The sequence below is a fragment of the Larimichthys crocea genome, chromosome X (assembly GCF_000972845.2).
Source record: "Larimichthys crocea isolate SSNF chromosome X, L_crocea_2.0, whole genome shotgun sequence".
Taxonomy (NCBI): Eukaryota; Metazoa; Chordata; class Actinopteri; family Sciaenidae; genus Larimichthys; species Larimichthys crocea.
Genome location: NC_040020.1, coordinates 14,023,903 through 14,043,600, shown reverse-complemented (window position 1 = coordinate 14,043,600; position 19,698 = coordinate 14,023,903). Strand labels below are relative to the sequence as shown.

Here is a 19,698-nt window from a genome sequence, read left to right as displayed (position 1 = left end):
TCTGTGCTCGTTTGTCTTTCCTCTTGTTGTCTGTAAGCCTTTTTCACACTGAGCCCTCCACCCACAACATCTTCTGATCTCTAACTATGAAATAACACTGATGGAATTATGTCAATGTAAATAAAGCAAAACATGTTTTATATTCTTTGATGACAGACCTCTCCCAGTGGCATATTTGCACATGATCTGTGACCTCCCTGATGACCTTCTTTAACACCTTTGTGTTGTAGGGGATCTGTGCTAGCTTAAAGGCCCTTGTTGACCTGAAAGTGGAACTCACACATCATGGGAATGGGATGATGGGGTACATAAGAGGGGTTCTTAAAGTTTCTCACTGATTGTATGAAATAATCTAAACCGACTGCTTTGTTTGGAAAGATGATTTCTATTGATGTCCTTTTGAATAATTCTGTGTGATTACAAATGTTTTATAATGTATAATGTGTCAATCCCATTCTGACTGTACTCCCTGGTGGTCTCTAAATTTGCTAATTATTATTATTCGGCAGTTAGTATTGATCTTATGATCAATTAGAGGGGATTGTTATGGAATTTTCTGTCCTTAGGTTACATGAGGTCACATGTGAGCCTTGTGGTCCTCGGCAGTACTAATTGTTTGTCTTTGACTAGATGCCTTCCATATCTTAACACTGTGGTGGCCAGGGTCGAAGAGACCTATTGCTGCATTCCTAGACATAATAGATAGCTTGACATTGACGTTCCAATCTGCGTAAACAGACATCTGTGTCTCCAGACTAGAATATGTTGACAATAACACCTCCAAGGGTAAAGACATTCTCTTTGACTAATTCTGGGCATATAGTATTTGGGGTGTGATCTTTGGATTTAAAGTATATGCACCATCACAAGTTCGTCAGAATGCGAGACCAACTCAAGCACTTCAGATGTACTTTGAAAGTGTCTCTAGTTCTCCTTGATCAAGCATCAATAAATAATACAGCATAAGACATCAGAGGCTCCTGAACACTTTCTTCCCTCCTGACCTCACCATTGACCTTTGACGTCAGCAATTTCTCCACAACACTCTTGTCATTCTTTTAGCATCTTTAACTGTTGTATTTCTCATTCTTAGATTTCCCACTAGATCTTTTACGCCGATACCAAGGGGAACCCCTGTTATCACTCCCTACATTCATCATTTCTCTTCTCTCCAACTTTCACCGTTTTTCCTACACTCACCATTTTCCAAGCTTTTTCTACTTGTGTTTCTGTGTTATACCCAATTAGCAAGTTCCCATCTCCTAACACTTTAGCGTACTTAACTTCTCCTACTTGTGCTCTGATTATTTTTGTGATTTTTAGTGGATCCATTTTCTTTTTCCATCCCCCTTCTCCCTCAAATCTCACCACTACATTAAGTGAACCCTTCTTCCCACTCTTTACCTCATCCCTCTGCCCCTCACTCTCCATGCCTTCCACACTATCTTTATCTTCCTTCTTTCTCTTTCTCCCACTTGCCCTTCTACTCCCTCCTCCTCTCCCCACTTGCTCCCATTCACTTCCCCCTTTATCAATCTCATAGTCCTCTTCACTCATCTCCATACTGTTGTAACTATCTCTGTCTACCTCCTTTCCCTCCATTTTACACCCACTTACAGAAAGCAGCGCTAGGGTACCGCTACCGGACCGATACAGGCCGTTGGCCGATACCCCCACAATCTACTCTCTGTAAGTTACCTACCTACTTTCTACACTCACCCCTTCCTGCACCCGAGCTTTATGGGTAATGTGTTTTTTACATTGTCCCCCATTTTTCAGGACCATTTTTCAACAAAGCCAGAGTAAGAAAGACCAGACACATGTAAGAAGGCATCTAAACATTCAAAGTGACAACAGACAGAGTTAGACATCAGGGCCATTATTAGGGATTATATATTGCCTGGGGCGCCCAACTAAGATGACCCTTAATTGCTACAGTTTGCTATTATTTTTAGATACAAAACATAACCTGTAAAATACATTACATTCTGGGATTCATTTATACTATCTCACAAAATGCCCTCATGGTGTTTTATTTATCACCATCAGTGCTAAATCCGCCCCTGAAAAGTAGGGTGAGACACACATGTACACACACACAGCAAAACACCATGTAGGCCTTAATCCTTTAAAATGTTGACCCCATGTTCAACTTCACTGATAAAGCTGAAATATTAATAATGTCATCACACTATGACCATGCATTATTAGAATTTTGATTCTGTATATAATACCAGCTGGATAACTTCTACTAACACTTCTACTAATTGCCAACTGTAACTGCACATACATCTTAGTGTATTCATTTCATTCTTTTTCTACTGTTAATGCTGTTTATATTGTATATATCCTAACATATTTATACACCAGCTGCCTTTCATTGTCTCAGTACTTGTACTTTGTGCAATGACAATAAAGTTGACTTTAATGCGAGAACATGAGTCAAAAAATGTTAACATTTTATTTTCCAACATTAAAGTTTGCTGTGGTAAGCCCTTCTTTATGCTGTACGGGATAAACCACTGTTGAAGAAATACTAGATATAAAAAACATAAGAATCAGCCTAAGAGTATACATTTTTAATCATACAGTAAAATGTAATCTCTCCCACTGCGCCAAATACAAAAAATACATAAGAAATGACCTCAATGTTAACTACAGGCCGGATTATGACATATGTTGCAGGTCATCCAGCAGAACACATACTGTGTCTCCCAGCCCAATGTATTCATTGAAAGTCTATTATTGTCCACTGGAGGGCGCAGACTTCACCGCTAGGTTTTCCCAAAAGCACCATCTCTCTGCCCAATGGATACTTTCAGCAATAAAAAATGACAGCATGTTTTGAATTATGTCAGTCTAGTTCACAAAAGGTGATTTCATTGGTTGCATGTCTCCAAACTGAAACATAAACAACCAATTTTGTGATCAAACTCCAAACAAGTTTATATAGTGTCAGAAAGCAGCACATCCATATCAAAAACTCAATGCTTACATCACATTACTTCTAATGTTTACCATGAAGGCGCCACATAAAGAGTAAAAGCAGCATATTTTATATCAGTCTGTCCAGGAGGCAACTTGAACATGTGTCCGCTCCCTGTGTCCATTGTACTGTGTGTTTTTGCGACTTGGTGTTGTGGGAAAACTCATATCGAGTGTGACATGGGACCTCTACAGGAGCTGTAATCCTCTGTGGTCCAGCAGCATCCTCCCTCCCTCCTCCTGCTCTTGCTCAAGGGCAAATCGATGTGCGCCTCTCCCGTCGCTGCGCAGCTGCTGAAGACAGCGCAGCATCCTCTCCACGCACGGTGGCTCGGGACCTTTCCTCTGTGGGATGACTGCGGAAGAGCCACTCGAATGGAAGGGAAGAGTGCAACTTGTGGCAGGCTTCAAAATGTCCAACACAAGCTGATTAGACGACTGACATTAGTGTAAAAGTCAGTTTTTGGATTCTGCTGATAAGACGCGCTTTTCTGTCCTGCTGGAGTTTTGGTCCACCATGAAGAACAAACCTTGAACAGAAGACATGGATTTTGCACGGATAGTTTGGCTGTTTCCTCTTCTAAACCCCGAAAAAGTCAACTCTGGAAATGACGCTGTAAATCTCAGAGTTTCACATGTACGTACCTCTGTGAGTATTTTTAGGTTTTGGAATATTGAGCATGCAATAACTATGTGAGAGGGGTAGGTAAATGATTTCTCACAGAGTAAATGCTTGAAATAATGTGTTAACTGCTCTGCTTTCTTTCGTTTCCACTTCTATATACAGTAAAATATATATTAAATCAAATGAACACCTTTTTAAAAGTCAGGTTTTGGGGTTAATATACATTTTAAAACAACACTATTGTGGTCTATATAATAAAAAAATGTAATAAAAAATGTAATATATGCCACCAGAACTTTATGTTTTAATTTTAAAAGTGCAGTGTTGAACATGAAAGGCTTTAGTTAATTCACTTTCATGATATTTCGCTGTGGCAAACCACACGCAATTTAATGTTCCATGGCTTCCTTAACTTATTATAAAGTGATGGTGATACATTACATAACAACATATGATGCATTAGTTATATATTTAAGATATATATTTATATATCGTCTTCTTGTCTGATGTAACTCATGATTTGTTTTAAGATTTCCCTGTTTAGAGCAGGATTCAAATAAGCATAAGAATGAAGGTGACTGAAATATTTTTCATCACCCTCTGATGATTCACCACTGTCTCATTTTGTAGGTCTATACCTTCTGTGGTACAGATTTAAGCTATCTGGTGTAATTACATTGAAAGGTTTTTGCAAAAGAAGTAGGTCATCAGTTCAGTCTGTACCTCGGATCACAGTATGTAGTTCTAGCAAACAATATTTACATTGTGTACAGTGTTTCCAAAACTTTTCATGTCATATTTTAGTCATGCAAGAAATAAAACACAAAGACTCTTAATATACCTGTAGTATAATCAAAAATGAACATTCAAAACATTCACAACATAAGCAAAGTCCTAAAGTCGTAAATGAAAGCACTGATTTTAAATGATAAATTCAATCATCATGAGTGAGCAGCAAAATGCTGGTAGTGTATCTTAATATCCTAAAATAACCTTGGGAAGGATTGAACCCCATAAATCCAGGGAAACATAAAAATGTAACAGAAAATTGGATGAATATATTTATTTAATATAACTGGCACAAGTTTTAGTACATATTACATAATACCTGATGGTAACAAGGTGAAAACCCAATCTGTATTTAAATTTAAAAAGAGATTGACAGGAGATGTGGAATGCATGTTTTCTGGCATTTCCAAATATTAAAAAGAATTTGGCGAAAACTCAGATAAGTAAAAAAACAAAAAAAACAATGACAACTGATCATAAATTTAAAATGTATTTCAAAGCCTTGAAGAAACCGTGTATGATAATCAGACACATTGCCATGATAAATAACTTGAATCAGGAAGGATAAAAAGACACAGGAGTTGAAGCGACATGACATGACACAACTGTACGTGATGTGACATCATCAGGGACCATGATCTTCTCTAGACTTGTTCAGAATCAGACTTAGAGTTACAGTTGTTATATGTATTCCTTAACAGCGTTTAAGCTGTGTTTTAAAGTGAGGTGCATACTGTTTCCATATGCAAATTTGACAAGCAGAATAAGTTCTCTAATCAGTAGCTTCCTCAATAAAATCATCAGTTACCAATCACTGACATTTACTGAGCAACAAATGTCTCAGTATATCCACTCATAACTCAGTGTTTTGATTCACATCATCTATATAATCTTAGGGTTAGGATCGGATATTTTGTAATTTATTTTAAAGAAGTTAGCGTGTTACATTTCGCATGCATGGTCCTTTGGTGATGTGATGATTTTTAAGTATTCTTTTAGCCATTAAGTATACATCAACTGTCATCAGAATATCTCAAAGGCAGCTGTACCATCCCATTTCTTTTAATGGAGAAAGAAGAGAAATATGGATGGATACTTTGTTCTCTTAACTTGTGGAGCACTGATCACAGGAGGAATGTTCAAAAAATTAAATAATCATGTCAAAGTTATAATTAAACTGACCACTACAGATGGTACACATGGTGGACGCATATTGTTTGCAGCTTAAAGCTGATCAGCAGTTTAAGGGGTTCAAGCTAGAGTTAGACAAATAAACCAGCCAGGCCGATATATCATCTTATATTAGCATATCATTATCACATTGTGGATATGTTAATTAGTAAATATTAAGAAATGACATAAATGCCTAATTAGATTTGAGGTCATTTAGAAACAGTGTCACCATTACATAGTTTGTCCACTAGAGAGCACTGACAAGTTGATTTTTCAACAGTGAAATGTCCAGCTAAGTATGTGTCACACACACATACCCAAAAATCTAAGAGGTCCATATTAAGATTGTTTGTTTATGTTTATATATAACTATTAAAATTCAACATCAGTCGATTCATACCAGCATTCGCCATGCCATTTGATGTATTGTTCAAAACAGTAGTTACTATTATTGCAGAACGTGTGTTGAGGGTGTGTGTGCGTGCACTTTACTTTCAGTCTAATTATCATAATTATTTGCAGTGATGATGACAATATCACATCTGGCTGTCATGGGAATTAAATTTCATTCAACTGAAATTTTTTTCACTCTGTTATATAATTCCTTGCTATTATTTCCCATCGTGCAAATAGAAAATGGAAATACTGTGTCTGTGTGTCTGTGGACGATTCATCTCGTCCAGTTCTGTTGTCACCCTGACTGAAATATCATTGCCTTGAACCTGCTTATCTGCTTTATGACGTTGCAAATGGACCTTAACCTGTTTATTTTGACAGCAAATGGGAAAGTGCTGGATTCAGTGTATGAGATGAGCTGATCTGAGATCAACCTGGGCCAAATAAGCAGATCAAGTAAAAGCAGATAACTAGCGTCTGGCTGGACGTGTGAAGGGATCAATGCATTTCAGGACAGGAGGAGATGGAAAACTCACAGAGCTTAGTCAATATGAAAAGGATACAATGGTATTTCTGTGTCAAAAAAGGGGAGCACAGGAATGTAATCCTCTCTTTGGAAAGCTTTTTCAGTTATTAAAATGTCAGACTCCGTCACTGGCTAAAATGATGGGGTGCATTTTTGGTTGTGGAAAGGCCTTTAAAATTGTCTTTATTTAGACCGTGGCATGATCAGATTACCTGCAAACTGTTTTTTTTTTGTTTTGTTTTGTTTTGTTTTTGTAAGAAGAAATCTGATGTGTTCCTACTGATCTCAGATTGTATTTCAAGCTATTAGTAACTTCTCTGCTGCAATCAATCTGTCATTTTCTGAATTTATTAAAACAAAATCTCAAAATTGGCTCTAGATAAGGTGTGACATAGATAGATGTGCCCACCTGTTAATATTCTTTGGTTTTTAAGGGTGTGGTATGACGGTAAAAATTATTACATCTTGAGTACATCTTTAACGTTGGTTGGTGTCAGGTCCATGTCCACGCCTCGCAGTTTTCTTGAGTTCAGCGGAGGCCATCCTAAATCAGTGTTGGTGAAAACCCCTGGTCAGGTCCACAGCCTCTAGACTTAATCCCTCTGACTCAGAACTATGGCTGCCCTAGTTTGATAGAGACCGTTGGATAACAGGAAGCTGGTGGTCAGTGGTAAGGGTAAAACGTTTATATCGTGTCTCTGGACCTCCCTCAGAACCATCTTCCAATTAGAAAATCAGAGGCAATCCAGCTTTTGACTTAAGCCTTTATACATTGCAATTACACAATGTTTGAAAAAGAGAGAGCGTCAGTAATGGAGACGCACTTGTTAGGCTTTCCCTGATGCTGAACATGGTGATAAATTATAATGTTTTCCATTCATTTTAGATTATTTAAAGATCCCATTGAGTTTTTAAAGAACCATGTTTATATTTAAAGTGCTGGTTTAAGCTACTGTTTGTAGAATGTAATAATCCTGATGTTATATGTTCCTGGTAAAAAACTGGTGCCAGAGTCAAAAAATTTAAAACTGCTCACACAGGGGCTTTACACATTCAATAGTTGACTTTTTCTGGCCACTTGACAGCAGTTCAACAAGCTTTACAAGTTATACTGACATATTATCAGATCTTAAAGTTAACTATTATTTAAATATCAGGTATACATGGAGCAATGGTAGCATTCATTTGGAGTTGATGAGTGTAACCCCAATATTCACTCTTTTGTAGCTGTGCTTTGGTCTCCATCAACTCCTGAAGGAAATATATGCCTCTCTAGTTGCTAAATGCTTTATTATGTTCACTAGGTAGCTGCTAGCTTTGTCTTTCAGCTATTTGGTGTACATTGGATTTATCTGACCATTTCCCTCAACAAAGCTGACTGTCAGACACTATGCTAATTAAAGTAATGACAGTCACTGTGCACAGAGTAATGAAGTAAAATCAGAACAATGAGCTCGAATAGGCTAAAAAGCTCTGTTTAGCTAAGGGAGGTTCATCAGTACAAGCAACCACTCTGATTATACACACTCATGTCATCCATTGTTTTTACAGACATATTGATTAAAGCAGCTTTAAGGCTGAAAAAATATACTCAAATAAAACAAAACAGCTCACACCTGCAAGAAAACCTGACAGTGCCAGCCCTCCTGATACACCAGACACATTGGAGTGTAAAGAAGTTTCCATTTTATCCAGAATAGACCCACACACAGCACCTGCCCAGAGGAGGTTGCTTGTACTGATGAACCTCTTTCAGCCAACAGAGCTTTTTCAGCCTCTTTAAGCACATTGTTTTGGTTTTATTAACATCTGTGCTATGTAAATGCATGCAGCGTGTACAGTAGTGTATGACCACCTCTCCACCTTGGCTGCAGACAAACTTGACCCACGTCAAGAGCCCTTGCGTATAAAGCAAAGCAAAGTGTCATAGATGCATACAGTGACCAGAAGTTTGGACTCCTTCCAATACAACACCAGCTTTTAGAAGGCAGTCACATTACATGACCACCTCACTGGACTACAGGTCAACCTGAAACTGAGGCTATGGATTAAACTTCCTACAGGATAAACCACTAATGGGTTTTAAGTCCAATCAACTATATGTTGTCAATAAAACTGAATGAATTTAATTATTTATTCTCTTTTGCCTTTTTCTATCTCTGCTTTCCCCATGTCTTCACTCTCTACGTCCCTGTCTGTAGCTGTAAGTAAATTCTAGTACACGAGAATCAGGATGAAAAGATGGCAGCCATGCTGTTACCAACGGGTCCTGATGGCTTGCGGCGGTTCACTCGCGAATCCTTGGCTGCACTGGAGCAGCGGATTGCTGAGGAGCAGGCCAAGAATGCCAAGGATTGCCATGATGCTCACAGGAACGAGGAGCCACCCAAACCCAGGCTCGACCTGGAGGCAGGCAAGCAGCTGCCACGCATTTATGGTGACATCCCTCCAGAACTTATCGGGATGCCACTGGAGGATATTGATCCATTTTACTACAGGAACCAGAGGGTGAGTGCTTCTGTGTGTCATTTCATGCAAACAGCTTGCTCTAAATAGTGTCTGTGTCTTTAAACATTTATCCATCTTAAGAAATGGTTATTAGTAATAAAAAAAAAAGGTAACTGATGATTAATCACTGGCATATGAGCAGTGTGTCTGATGCTATTGTACTATTTAACATGTTAAATTATCAACAAAACTTATCTAAACAAGATGCGTCAGTGATCCTCCTGATTTTCACTGAATTCACCTAGTAGTGTTTTAAACAGCGAATGCATCTCTTTACATCTCTTTTGATGCAGATATAGGATGAGCGAGTTAAATGAAAGAGAGAGATGAAAAAAGGACGTGGCAGTCATTCTCAGGGTCTCTTTTTTTGGCATGTGATGTGCTGCTGGATGGGAGGATTATCCAAATATTTAAATAAATGCCACATCTGTTGGGGAAAGGTTCAGCCTGCTTTGGCGTTACCTCCATTATCACAACTGGCCTTGCTTGTTGTGTGTGTGTGTGCGCTAACTGTTTTCTTGAAGGCAGGAGTGCTTATGGCAGAAGTTAACACAGATGGTAGACAGAATGGCAGACTCAACACAGACGAAATATTATCGTCTATGCAGGATTAAGAAAACAGCTGAACCGATGCTCAGAGCTTAAGGCTTCTCTGTACAAATGTGCCTAAAACTGATGGGAAATTTTTTTTGGGAAATTATATTTTTGATGTTTTATATTCACAGAATGTATGTGTTAAAAAATGACATGAAATGTGATTTTTCTAACTATTATTTCTCTTTTTTTCTTTCTGTTGCAGACCTTTATAGTACTTAACAAAGGGAAGGCCATCTTCAGATTCAGTGCCACATCTGCACTTTACATATTTAGTCCATTTCACTTCCTCAGATCAATCGCCATAAAAGTTTTAGTCCATTCATATCCTTTTTGATTACCCAGTGCATGTGTTGAATAATCATGGACATCCTGTCTTGTTCAAGTTTGATGTTAATGAAATTTGTGATAGCACCCTAATGGGGAAAAATTCTTTAAAAATAAAATTTAAATTTAAATTTCTAATATTTACTTATTTCCTCCTGTTGGTTTCTATTGGATTTTTCCATAGTCTGATTTTTGATACAGCTTCGTAATGGTCCTCTCTGGCATCGCAAACCAAATCCCCTCATATCCCTCTTTTAATCTCTGAAATGAAATAAGAGCAAGGAGATTTTACATCATGTGACGGCTGCCTATTAGTTCTCAGACAGCTGATTCATACTTCACATGCAGGAGTGAATCTTTCTTTTGGATTTCCTCTGTTATGATAACAAGATTCTATTCAAATTATCAAATTATTATCAAATAATGATCTAATTATCTGTTAAATAACATCACTGAACTACTGATTCTCTGCAGATGACAAATCATATGAATAACTGACAACATTATGTTCTGATCTATATTTTACTGGCAAAAATACCTTATATTTATATTAAATTATAACTTTTCTAGATGATAACTTTCTTATGATTTGTTTTCAAATCTCAAATTGTCCAAAGTTATCAGTTATCACTTTATAGATCTGTTGTCATTGTTTCATTAATCTAGAGGAGAGAATGATATCACTCCCCTGGTTTAATGTTAAATGGAATTTACTTACATTTTACATAATCCGCATTTACTGTACCTCTAATGCCGTTGGCACACAAAGTGATGGTTTATCCTAATGGCTATATTTCATAGGATTACAAGAAACACTATGTGCTGGCTTATCACAAAAACCTATTGAACTGTAAAACTGCAAAATACTTCTTCACAGTACACTTTCCTTAACCTCTTTTCCACGTTGTTTAGCCTGTTCATAATGTGCACTATACTGACCAACTGTTGCTTCATGGCCATGTCGGATCCGGCACCATGGACAAAGTACTTGGAGTGAGTCCACACAATATTTAAACTGTCATCGAATCTAAACTTTGTGTCTCAGACAGAAATGTACTGTGCTACATGTGTTCTAATGTTGAGCTTTGTTGGGGTTTGTTGTTTTGTCAGTGGTAATTTAAGAATCAGCTGACATGTAAGTATATGATGCATGCTGTATTCACTTCAGTCAAAAGTCCACATAGGCATGTGAAAAGAGCATGTGATGTGAAATCAGAAGTGATGCATCAAAAATAGAAATTAAAAAATGTAGCATGAAGCAGGTTATCTGCAACAATAACGACTTTTATTTGTCAGTTTACTTTTGCAACATTTATTTCTATGAATTGAAAATACTTTTTTGTCACAAGTATACATTACATATGAAGCTGCAGCCTGTAGCCAACTAGCTTAGCTTAGCTTAAATACTGAAAACAGGGGAAACAGCTAGCCTGGCTCTGTCCGAAAGTAATAAAATCTCAATTCCTCTCATGAATGTGATTCAAGTTTTTACACTTTGGTTTTTGAACAGAGTAAACAAACAAGACATGGGAGCTTTAGAGGTTTGAGTATGCCGAGATAGCAGTTTACCCCCACTTCCAGTCTTCATGCTAAGCTAAACTAACCAGCTTCTGACTATAAAACTTTTTTTTTCTTTTTTCAAATTCAGTTAAACCTTGCATGTACATATTACCTGTGTTTATTGTACAGGCCTACTTTACTTTCCATATGTTTGTCTCATCGTCTTTTAAGCTGTTTAGGCATGCTGTCAGTAACATTGCCCGTCTGTAATTGAACGTACTCGTACTGTGGTTTATTTTAATGTACAAATCCACTCTGAATCTGAAGGTATTGTTCAACAATGGATTCAGAAGTAATTGCATTTTCTTCCCCCTCTGTAAATATTTTGCAGGTATACTTTTACCGCCATTTACACTTTCGAGTCAGCGATAAAAATCTTTGCGAGAGGATTCTGTATAGTGCCGTTCACCTTCTTGAGAGATCCATGGAACTGGCTGGACTTCACCGTCATCATCATGGCGTAAGAAATGATATCATTCATACTGACAACCAATCTCTACCTTGCGTTAGCAGTGGCTACACTGTGCAGATGAGAAAATTGTTTAATGCAGACTCTAATGTCTCTCAATATAAGTTTAGTAATGTCAACTTGATCCTGATCAGTCAGCCAGTCATTCTGTGCAGTGATCTGTGTGACTCACTACGCAGGATGCAGGTGGGAGATTAGACAGGTGACCTCTTCATGCATTGATGCAACATTGTTCGAGACCAGCCAGCCTGATAGGACATTGCTTTGTTTGAAAACAGCGAGACAAAATCCCTTTTACTGGGTGTAGACACACTGAAAGCTGCCATTACCTCTAGTGATTAATTTGTGTTTGATTAATTACGGTTTAATCAGCTAATTCATCTGTCGTTTCTTCTCACAGATACTAAACACAAGCTATTCCTGTTACTTATAAGCTGGCTTTTATATTAATCACATGATTACTCTGCTGTTGTAATGTCTTTCAGTTCATTATTTTGGCTTTACAAGCTGCAACTTTTCAGTTTGGTTGATTCTTATTACTCCTATAGCATTATTTTTAGCAGCAGGCAGCTAAAGAGCTCAGAACGGACAAACTACGCACTATTTCTCAGTATGGCCTTTTGCATTTTTAGTGCAATACCTACGCTAGACCTACACAACACGGGGGGCCACTACACTGGTCCTTTAAAGGAGAATGATAATTCTGCTCTGTGTCCTATGCTGGATGTGTAAATATAAGTTTAGTAACAGGTGAGCCATATCAACTTATGTGTCAGCTTGTTTCCCTTACCCAAAAGTGTTGGTTATTACAGATCACTCTTGAGAACAGTACATGATTTGTTTACACATTTTTTCACCAAACTCTGAAATGTATTAATAAAGACATGATATACAATATGTCTGAACACTAATTATTAAGCCTGCTTATCTGGTAAATCTCCCTGCAGATGTTCATAAATGTTCTTTTATCAAATTCCAGATATGTGACAGAATTTATTGACCTCGGAAACGTCTCAGCATTAAGAACCTTCAGAGTACTACGAGCACTGAAGACGATCTCAGTGATTCCAGGTAGGACGTCCATCAGATCAAACCTCACACCTATCTTGCCTCTTCATTCAATTTCAATTTATTTGTGTATGTGTTACCAAACAGTTGATGTATTGTCTCCTCTCCTCCATCTAGGTCTGAAGACCATCGTCGGCGCTTTGATCCAGTCTGTGAGGAAGCTGGCAGACGTGATGATTTTGACTGTCTTCTGTCTCAGCGTGTTCGCCCTCATTGGCCTGCAGCTTTTCATGGGACTGCTGCGACAAAAGTGTGTCCGCAGCCTCGCGCACTGCATCAACTCCTCCTACAGCTCCAACGCATCCTTCATTTGCAACAACAGGACCTGGAGCTCCAGGGCGGACTTCCTCAGCAGCGAAGGTCAGCCATAAACAAAAGAGAAAGCATTTCACACATGTACAATACTCTTAATACTGCCCACTATCAGTGACATTCAGTGAAGTTACTTTGGTGTTACTTTAACTCCTTTTTCTCCTTTTCTTAGATAACTTCTACAAAATTGAAGGAGCAAAGGATGCCTTAATATGTGGATATGGAAGTGATGCAGGGTAAGTCAGTGTCTGTCCTGCTTACTGTTTGTTAATCATCTGCAGGCTGTTACATAATATTAAAGTGTCTAATGGCCTTTGAGCCATGCATGTAATGTGTTTAATTGGATACAGTAACTCAAGCATCAGGCATGGTACAAATAGTTTTTACAGAACAAGAAAAAACAGACACAACAATAAATGATATTCTTTAGGCTGGATTTTTAAATCTGCGACTTAGACGCGTAATGTATACAGGAATGATCCCATCAGAGGGAGGGGTGAAGCGTGCGGAGGCTGCACACAAGACAACATGTGGTGTGGTTAATCACCCCGGATCCACTGGAACCCTTTACTTAGAAACATGGAGTTGCCAGCTGGAGTGAGGGGGGCCTATGGAGATTTCATCATCTCAAAAGCTCCATGACATGATTAGGTTAACCGGAGCGGACCAGATCACTATTGTTGAGAGGAGATACTGAAGTCTCCAAGCCTCAGCTTGTGTCTTTGTGACATAACACATTTCATTTCTAATGTCATAACTGTAGACATGCATAGATGATATTTGTGCTTGTGAGTGAAGGACTTTGTTCCCAATCAAAGGCACAGTGTGAAACCATCCAAATATTGCTACTCAGCCTACGCACTGAATAATCCTATAAATCCAAATGCTTTTGAAACAAGCACAACAGGATGACTCTGCCCGTGCCAGGCCCAGTTCAAGGGTTATAGTGAACTAAATACCCATCTGTGTGAATCTGAAATCCTGCAGCTCCAACAAATGGCTTCCATTAGGTGCTCTTGTTAATGATACAAGATAATGGATGATAGCAAAAAAAACTGGTGATGATATTAAGCTTTAACAGGGAAGTTTGGAGCTGATTTCTATTTCTTAATTTTTAATTGAATCTATGTGCGTATATGTATCTTACTAAAGAAACAAAGATGCCAACAGAGATGTGTAAAGTGCAAGAGAAAAGTCTGAATAAAAAAGACAGTTAGCAGCTATCACTAAGTCAAAGAGCAGCATAAAATGTTATTTTTGGTGCAAATCTAATATCGAACCTTTACATCACAACATAATCTTCGCTTTAGGGGACCATGGGATTTTTTATGAGGTATGTCAAGTCTATGAGACAATAATAAGATATTTTAATGAGTTAATAGAAAGTATAGAAACAGTGGAGGTAGTTACACATTTTATTATTCTATTTATATTAGCATCAGTGCAGCCCACCCTACAGTTTTTTTTTTATCTCACCCTGTAACCTCACAGGAACTTAATCTCCCAAGAAGTAAAATCTGACTCAGTGATTTGTGTTCAAGTCTGAGAGAAAAGAGGATACATTTGAGGTCATTCAGCAGGAGATGACATCATTTAACGGCTATAAATAGTAGGTCAGTAAGATCAGACTTGTATTAACGTGACCTATCCAGCTGTTTACCTGCAAGTCAAGGCAATTTTTTTTTTAGATTTGTTGTCTGTTTGTGTTTCTGCCCAGTGATCAACATTCAGCCAGTCAGTTTTATCTCTTTTTCTGTGTCTACTGGGCTTATAAATGCCTCTTTAGATTAATCTTTTTGAGTCCTCTTAATTTTAAATTTGTACCAAGAAAATTATATTGATCACAATTTTTAATTCCCTTGCCATTAGATTGATGTTATATAAAAAAGAGACCAACACAGGTTAATGACAGACTTGCTTATGTATGTGTTGGCAGACTGATTTTAACTTCTGTGGCATTATAAATGAAACTTCATGAGGCTGTCCGTGGAGACAGACAAAATATTAAGCAGGTCAGGATGAAGGACGTAAAAAAAATAGAGGATGCTTAATCTTTTGAGTGTTTTCCAACAAGTAATCCTTAAGTAGATTTCCAAATTAAAGCTTTGGATACGTTATGATGACACACACAGTCACACACAGTCACACACAAACACACACAGACACAAGTAGGCACATATACATATTAATTATATTTTAGAACAAGTTTGTGATAAATGATTTGCACAAACGTTCGAGCTGTTTCATATCACGCCTTCTGTACAGTTCAGGCTTATCCCCTCACATCTTAAAGCCACTGTACATCAAGGATTAGGACTTTCAACTTTTGCCCTTGACCGGATGGACGTGGGCATGGAAACCCACCGCCTCACCCCGCCCATCACAGAGGGAAAACACTTTGCTGCGATTGACAGATGTTCCTCTGCTGTTGTGTTACACAAACTGCAGGAAATTGATGCCACACTCTGAAGGATGCAACTTGTAAATTATATAAAAATGTTAGCAAAGCGCTGTTACACTTTAGACTGTGTTTTGTTTACATAAAATTACTTTTATGTAACGTAATAATTATATAATTTATACTGTTTTATTCATACTAATGTGTATTTTTATACACATTAGTATGACTATATACAAATATATATGAAAATTGAGTGTCTTCATATCTTGATCTTGCCTGCGCAAACAGTCCACAGCCATCAGTGCATCATGCTGGCTGTGGATGTTGTGGATGTATAGCAGGAGGATTAGATCCCACAGCAACTGCTTATGACATAGCATAACTCCTTGAGGACTGCTAACTCACGATAAACCCTCGTCCCCTGGGCAGTTACTATAGAAAGCCAAACAGAAACTTTGTTTTTAAAGCAGTATCACACTCACTGGTTGTTTAAGTGACAACATTGATCAACAGTGGGAATAAGATAAGCAACCACAACATTAGATGTAGGAGTCCATCTTTGTGCGCTGCATGTTAGGAACCCAAAAGTAAGCTCTGAGGGTCGCTTTGCTTACTATTAGAAATTCTCTCATTCTCTGCTTAGACTTTTTATTGAGAAAATAAAATCCAACATGACTTGTTAGTTAAGAAAGTTACTTAAATGATTTGGATCTTATTTGGACTTAGAAATCTGTGCAGCTGAGGGAAGGAACCGCCTGACAGGAAGATGTCGTTGGCCTCACGCAGCCTCTTCTGTCCTCACCACTGGATATTAGTGAGCATTCCTGCTTAGCTGGCTGGTTGGTGAGATCTACAGCTGTTCTCACAGCAGCGCTCTGCCGCCCAGCTGTTTCCCGGCCATTACGAAATTATTCTGCTCTCAGATTGACATGGCAGTCCAGCTTGTTCTCAGCTGCTGGACTTAAATATTTGCTGTAATGCCACTATGCTGACAATGAAGATCAGAGATGGAGGCATGGAGCTGAAATTTTTTGAACTGCAATTTGATATCCATCTGGCTCAGAGTAATCCCTTTTGCTCCAGTGCATGTTAGTGCTCCTGCCTGGAACAAATTTCAAGAGGCCTCTTCAGTTGAAATAATGATGTTGATAGCAGTGTATGTACTTACTGACTCATCCGCTTCTCTACCCTGTGAAGTCAAAGGGCGCAAGGCTGCATGTAGCTACGGGAGATGTTTTTAACTCTGGTAAAACAGCCTGCACGCTAACACAGCTATATCTGTCCCAGCTGCCTTTGCTTTAATTGTGCATAACCCTTGTTTATCAGCATTGTCCCATAATCATCTGTGTTCTGCCTTTCAACTGTTTGTGCATGACAGGAAGTGTCCTGATGGATTCGACTGCCTAAAAGTAGGAAGGAATCCAAACTATGACTACACTAGTTTTGATACCTTCGGCTGGGCTTTTCTGGCCCTCTTCCGACTCATGACACAAGACTACTGGGAGAAACTGTTTCATCAGGTTCTTATTTTGAATCTTATTTTTAATTTACCAATATTCTGTAATAATATTTGATATTGATAGTATATTGATAATACACTAGTTTTACTCAACCTGTCAAATCATCGTTTAGTTTGTTTATAATTTAGAATAACCATAAGTTGTTCTGGTTTTCATAGTATTTCACTTACCTGGTTAATTTGGAATGATGTAGTGATTCAACATGCCTTCACAATGTAACCCATAAGGGCATGCAACATCAGGTTTTAGCGTCTTTTAGCTCATTGTTTTAAAGTTTTTGATTTTGTGGCCCGTAACTTTATAGTTTGGCCAACTTGCGCAGAAGAAAACTCATATAAACTGATTCAACTTACGTCGGGTTTAGTTTGTAAGAGGACTTATGTGCAGAACAGACTGATGGAGATGGATTGGAGGGAGAGAGGAAAAGACAGGAGCTCAGCCGTGACAGATTAACCTACTCCACTCTACCTGCACAGCACCAAACAGCAGAAACACAGTTAGTGACTAGCAGGAAAGAGCAAACCCGAGTTAAAAGGAGAGTACATGTTGAACTTACATTTATTATGTTGCCAGAAACACAACTCTATTTCACACATTTCCCCTTGTCTGCTAGATGTTTAAATGTACAATAACACATTGTCATAACAACTTAATAAGGTGATAAGATACACAGACCCCAAGTGGCCTAAAACCAACTAACCATATTTGCTAGAGTAGAGGGTGTAGTTATTACTTTTTCTCATTTAACATTCGATGAACACCTATAATATTTATTTAGGTACTGTCACTACTGACCAAATAAGGGATTTAGATAAAAAAGGATGAAACTGAGGATTTTGTTATCTCTAATCATCAAGCTGGTGATTTCTTCTGCTTTGTGTGTCAGAATCTTTGTGTCCTCAAATCTCTGCAATAAAACAACTGAATAAAATCCATCCATCATAATCATACATTATGTCAAAACTATGAATATGACTATTTAAGAAGACCAGAATTTTTCTTTGACATGTGAATTTAATTGTACTGACTTCATGTCTGCTCCCCCAGACGCTGCGCTCAGCAGGGAAGACCTACATGGTTTTCTTTGTGTTGGTAATCTTCATGGGATCCTTCTATCTGGTTAACCTCATCCTGGCTGTAGTGGCCATGGCCTATGAGGAGCAGAATCAGGCAACCATCGCCGAGGCCTGGCAGAAGGAGAGGGAGTTTCAGTTGGCTATGGAGCACCTTCGCAGAGAGCAAAGAGTGAGTGCAGCACAAAATGTCACATTTTCATGTGTGCTTTCAACAACAAATGAAAACTTATATCCTTTTACATAATTCCTTTGTGTCAAGTTGGCAGCAAAAAGACAAGCACAGGATACAGACTCGGTGTTGTCTCCAGAGCTGTCTCCATTTTGTCTGAAGACAGGAAGCATACGTCGAAGCGGCAGCAGAAGAAGAAGGTCACACAGGACATTGTCAGAGGAAACAGCAGAGGAAGCTGCTGAAGAGTTTGAACCACTAGATGAGCCAATGGTACAATAACCCAATAATCACACTCTGAACATTTTTAATGTTCTCATTACAAGCCATAGAATCTAATATACCTCCTGTGTTTCTGTAGCCTCCTCTGTCTCCCCTTCCAGTCCACCCTCTGCTGGCCACACTGTCCGCTCACCCTCTCAGCACCCGAAGAGGAAGCCAGATCAGCACGTTCAGTTCTTTTCGGGCACGCAACAACTCGGAGGCTGACTTTGGGGATGATGAATACAGTGTTCATGGGGACGCCTTTAGGAGTCGCGCCAATTCAATAGCAACCCCCTGGAAGAGGAGGACGGGCAGTGTGCGGAGCCACTGCTCCCAGATCTTCACCCCCAGCCTCAACGTCAATGGTCGGCTCAACCTCTCACTAGACCAGAATGGAGTCACCACTCTGAGCCTACATACTGCTACCTCCATGCCAGCTTACAGCATGGAGAGGGTCAAGGAAGACACAGTGAGTGATAGAAGCCTGCCAAACCTAACATTGATTTTAACTCAATCAATCTTCATTAGCGGCCCACCAAAGAAAGGGAGATGAAACCCTTGTGTGTGATTTGAGTGTTTTCTGTCTACCAGAAGGCTACCAGTGCAGAGGACACAGTTCCCAGACTTCTCCTCCAGCCTTCCCCAACAGTGACAGATCCTCCTCCAGTGCAGAGGAAAAGAGGTCTGAGCTCTGTCAGCTTCCTCAGCGATGCCATGGATGGTGAGTTCCTTTGAATATTAAAGGAATTGTTAATAGAGTGAGAATAGAGTTAGATGGGAAGACTGACACCACTCTCTGATAGCACAAGACTCTGAGTTGTCCATATTCAGGCTTCAGGTTACATCCCATTAGTGTTTGAAAAGTAAGGAAAAGAAAGCATAGGATTCCATTTTAACAGAAGGTCTGCAGATGAGTGGTTCATGCTGGTGTCTCTT

General features: G+C 38.8%; 1 protein-coding gene across 1 annotated transcript in view; it reads left to right on the top strand.

The window, feature by feature from the left end:
- Window positions 1-3,555: 3,555 nt before the first annotated feature.
- The window catches only part of scn12aa (sodium channel, voltage gated, type XII, alpha a), a 31,810-nt gene continuing 15,667 nt past the window's right edge, over window positions 3,556-19,698 (top strand). The window contains exons 1-13 of the mRNA XM_019257205.1: window positions 3,556-3,622; window positions 8,696-9,002; window positions 9,802-9,920; window positions 10,827-10,916; window positions 11,815-11,943; window positions 12,932-13,023; window positions 13,138-13,380; window positions 13,505-13,568; window positions 17,112-17,253; window positions 18,301-18,514; window positions 18,605-18,771; window positions 18,860-19,231; window positions 19,357-19,483. Coding sequence (XP_019112750.1) covers window positions 8,736-9,002; window positions 9,802-9,920; window positions 10,827-10,916; window positions 11,815-11,943; window positions 12,932-13,023; window positions 13,138-13,380; window positions 13,505-13,568; window positions 17,112-17,253; window positions 18,301-18,514; window positions 18,605-18,771; window positions 18,860-19,231; window positions 19,357-19,483 — 2,026 coding nt within the window. The 5' untranslated portion in view covers window positions 3,556-3,622; window positions 8,696-8,735. The remainder of the gene's footprint in view (window positions 3,623-8,695; window positions 9,003-9,801; window positions 9,921-10,826; window positions 10,917-11,814; window positions 11,944-12,931; window positions 13,024-13,137; window positions 13,381-13,504; window positions 13,569-17,111; window positions 17,254-18,300; window positions 18,515-18,604; window positions 18,772-18,859; window positions 19,232-19,356; window positions 19,484-19,698) is intronic.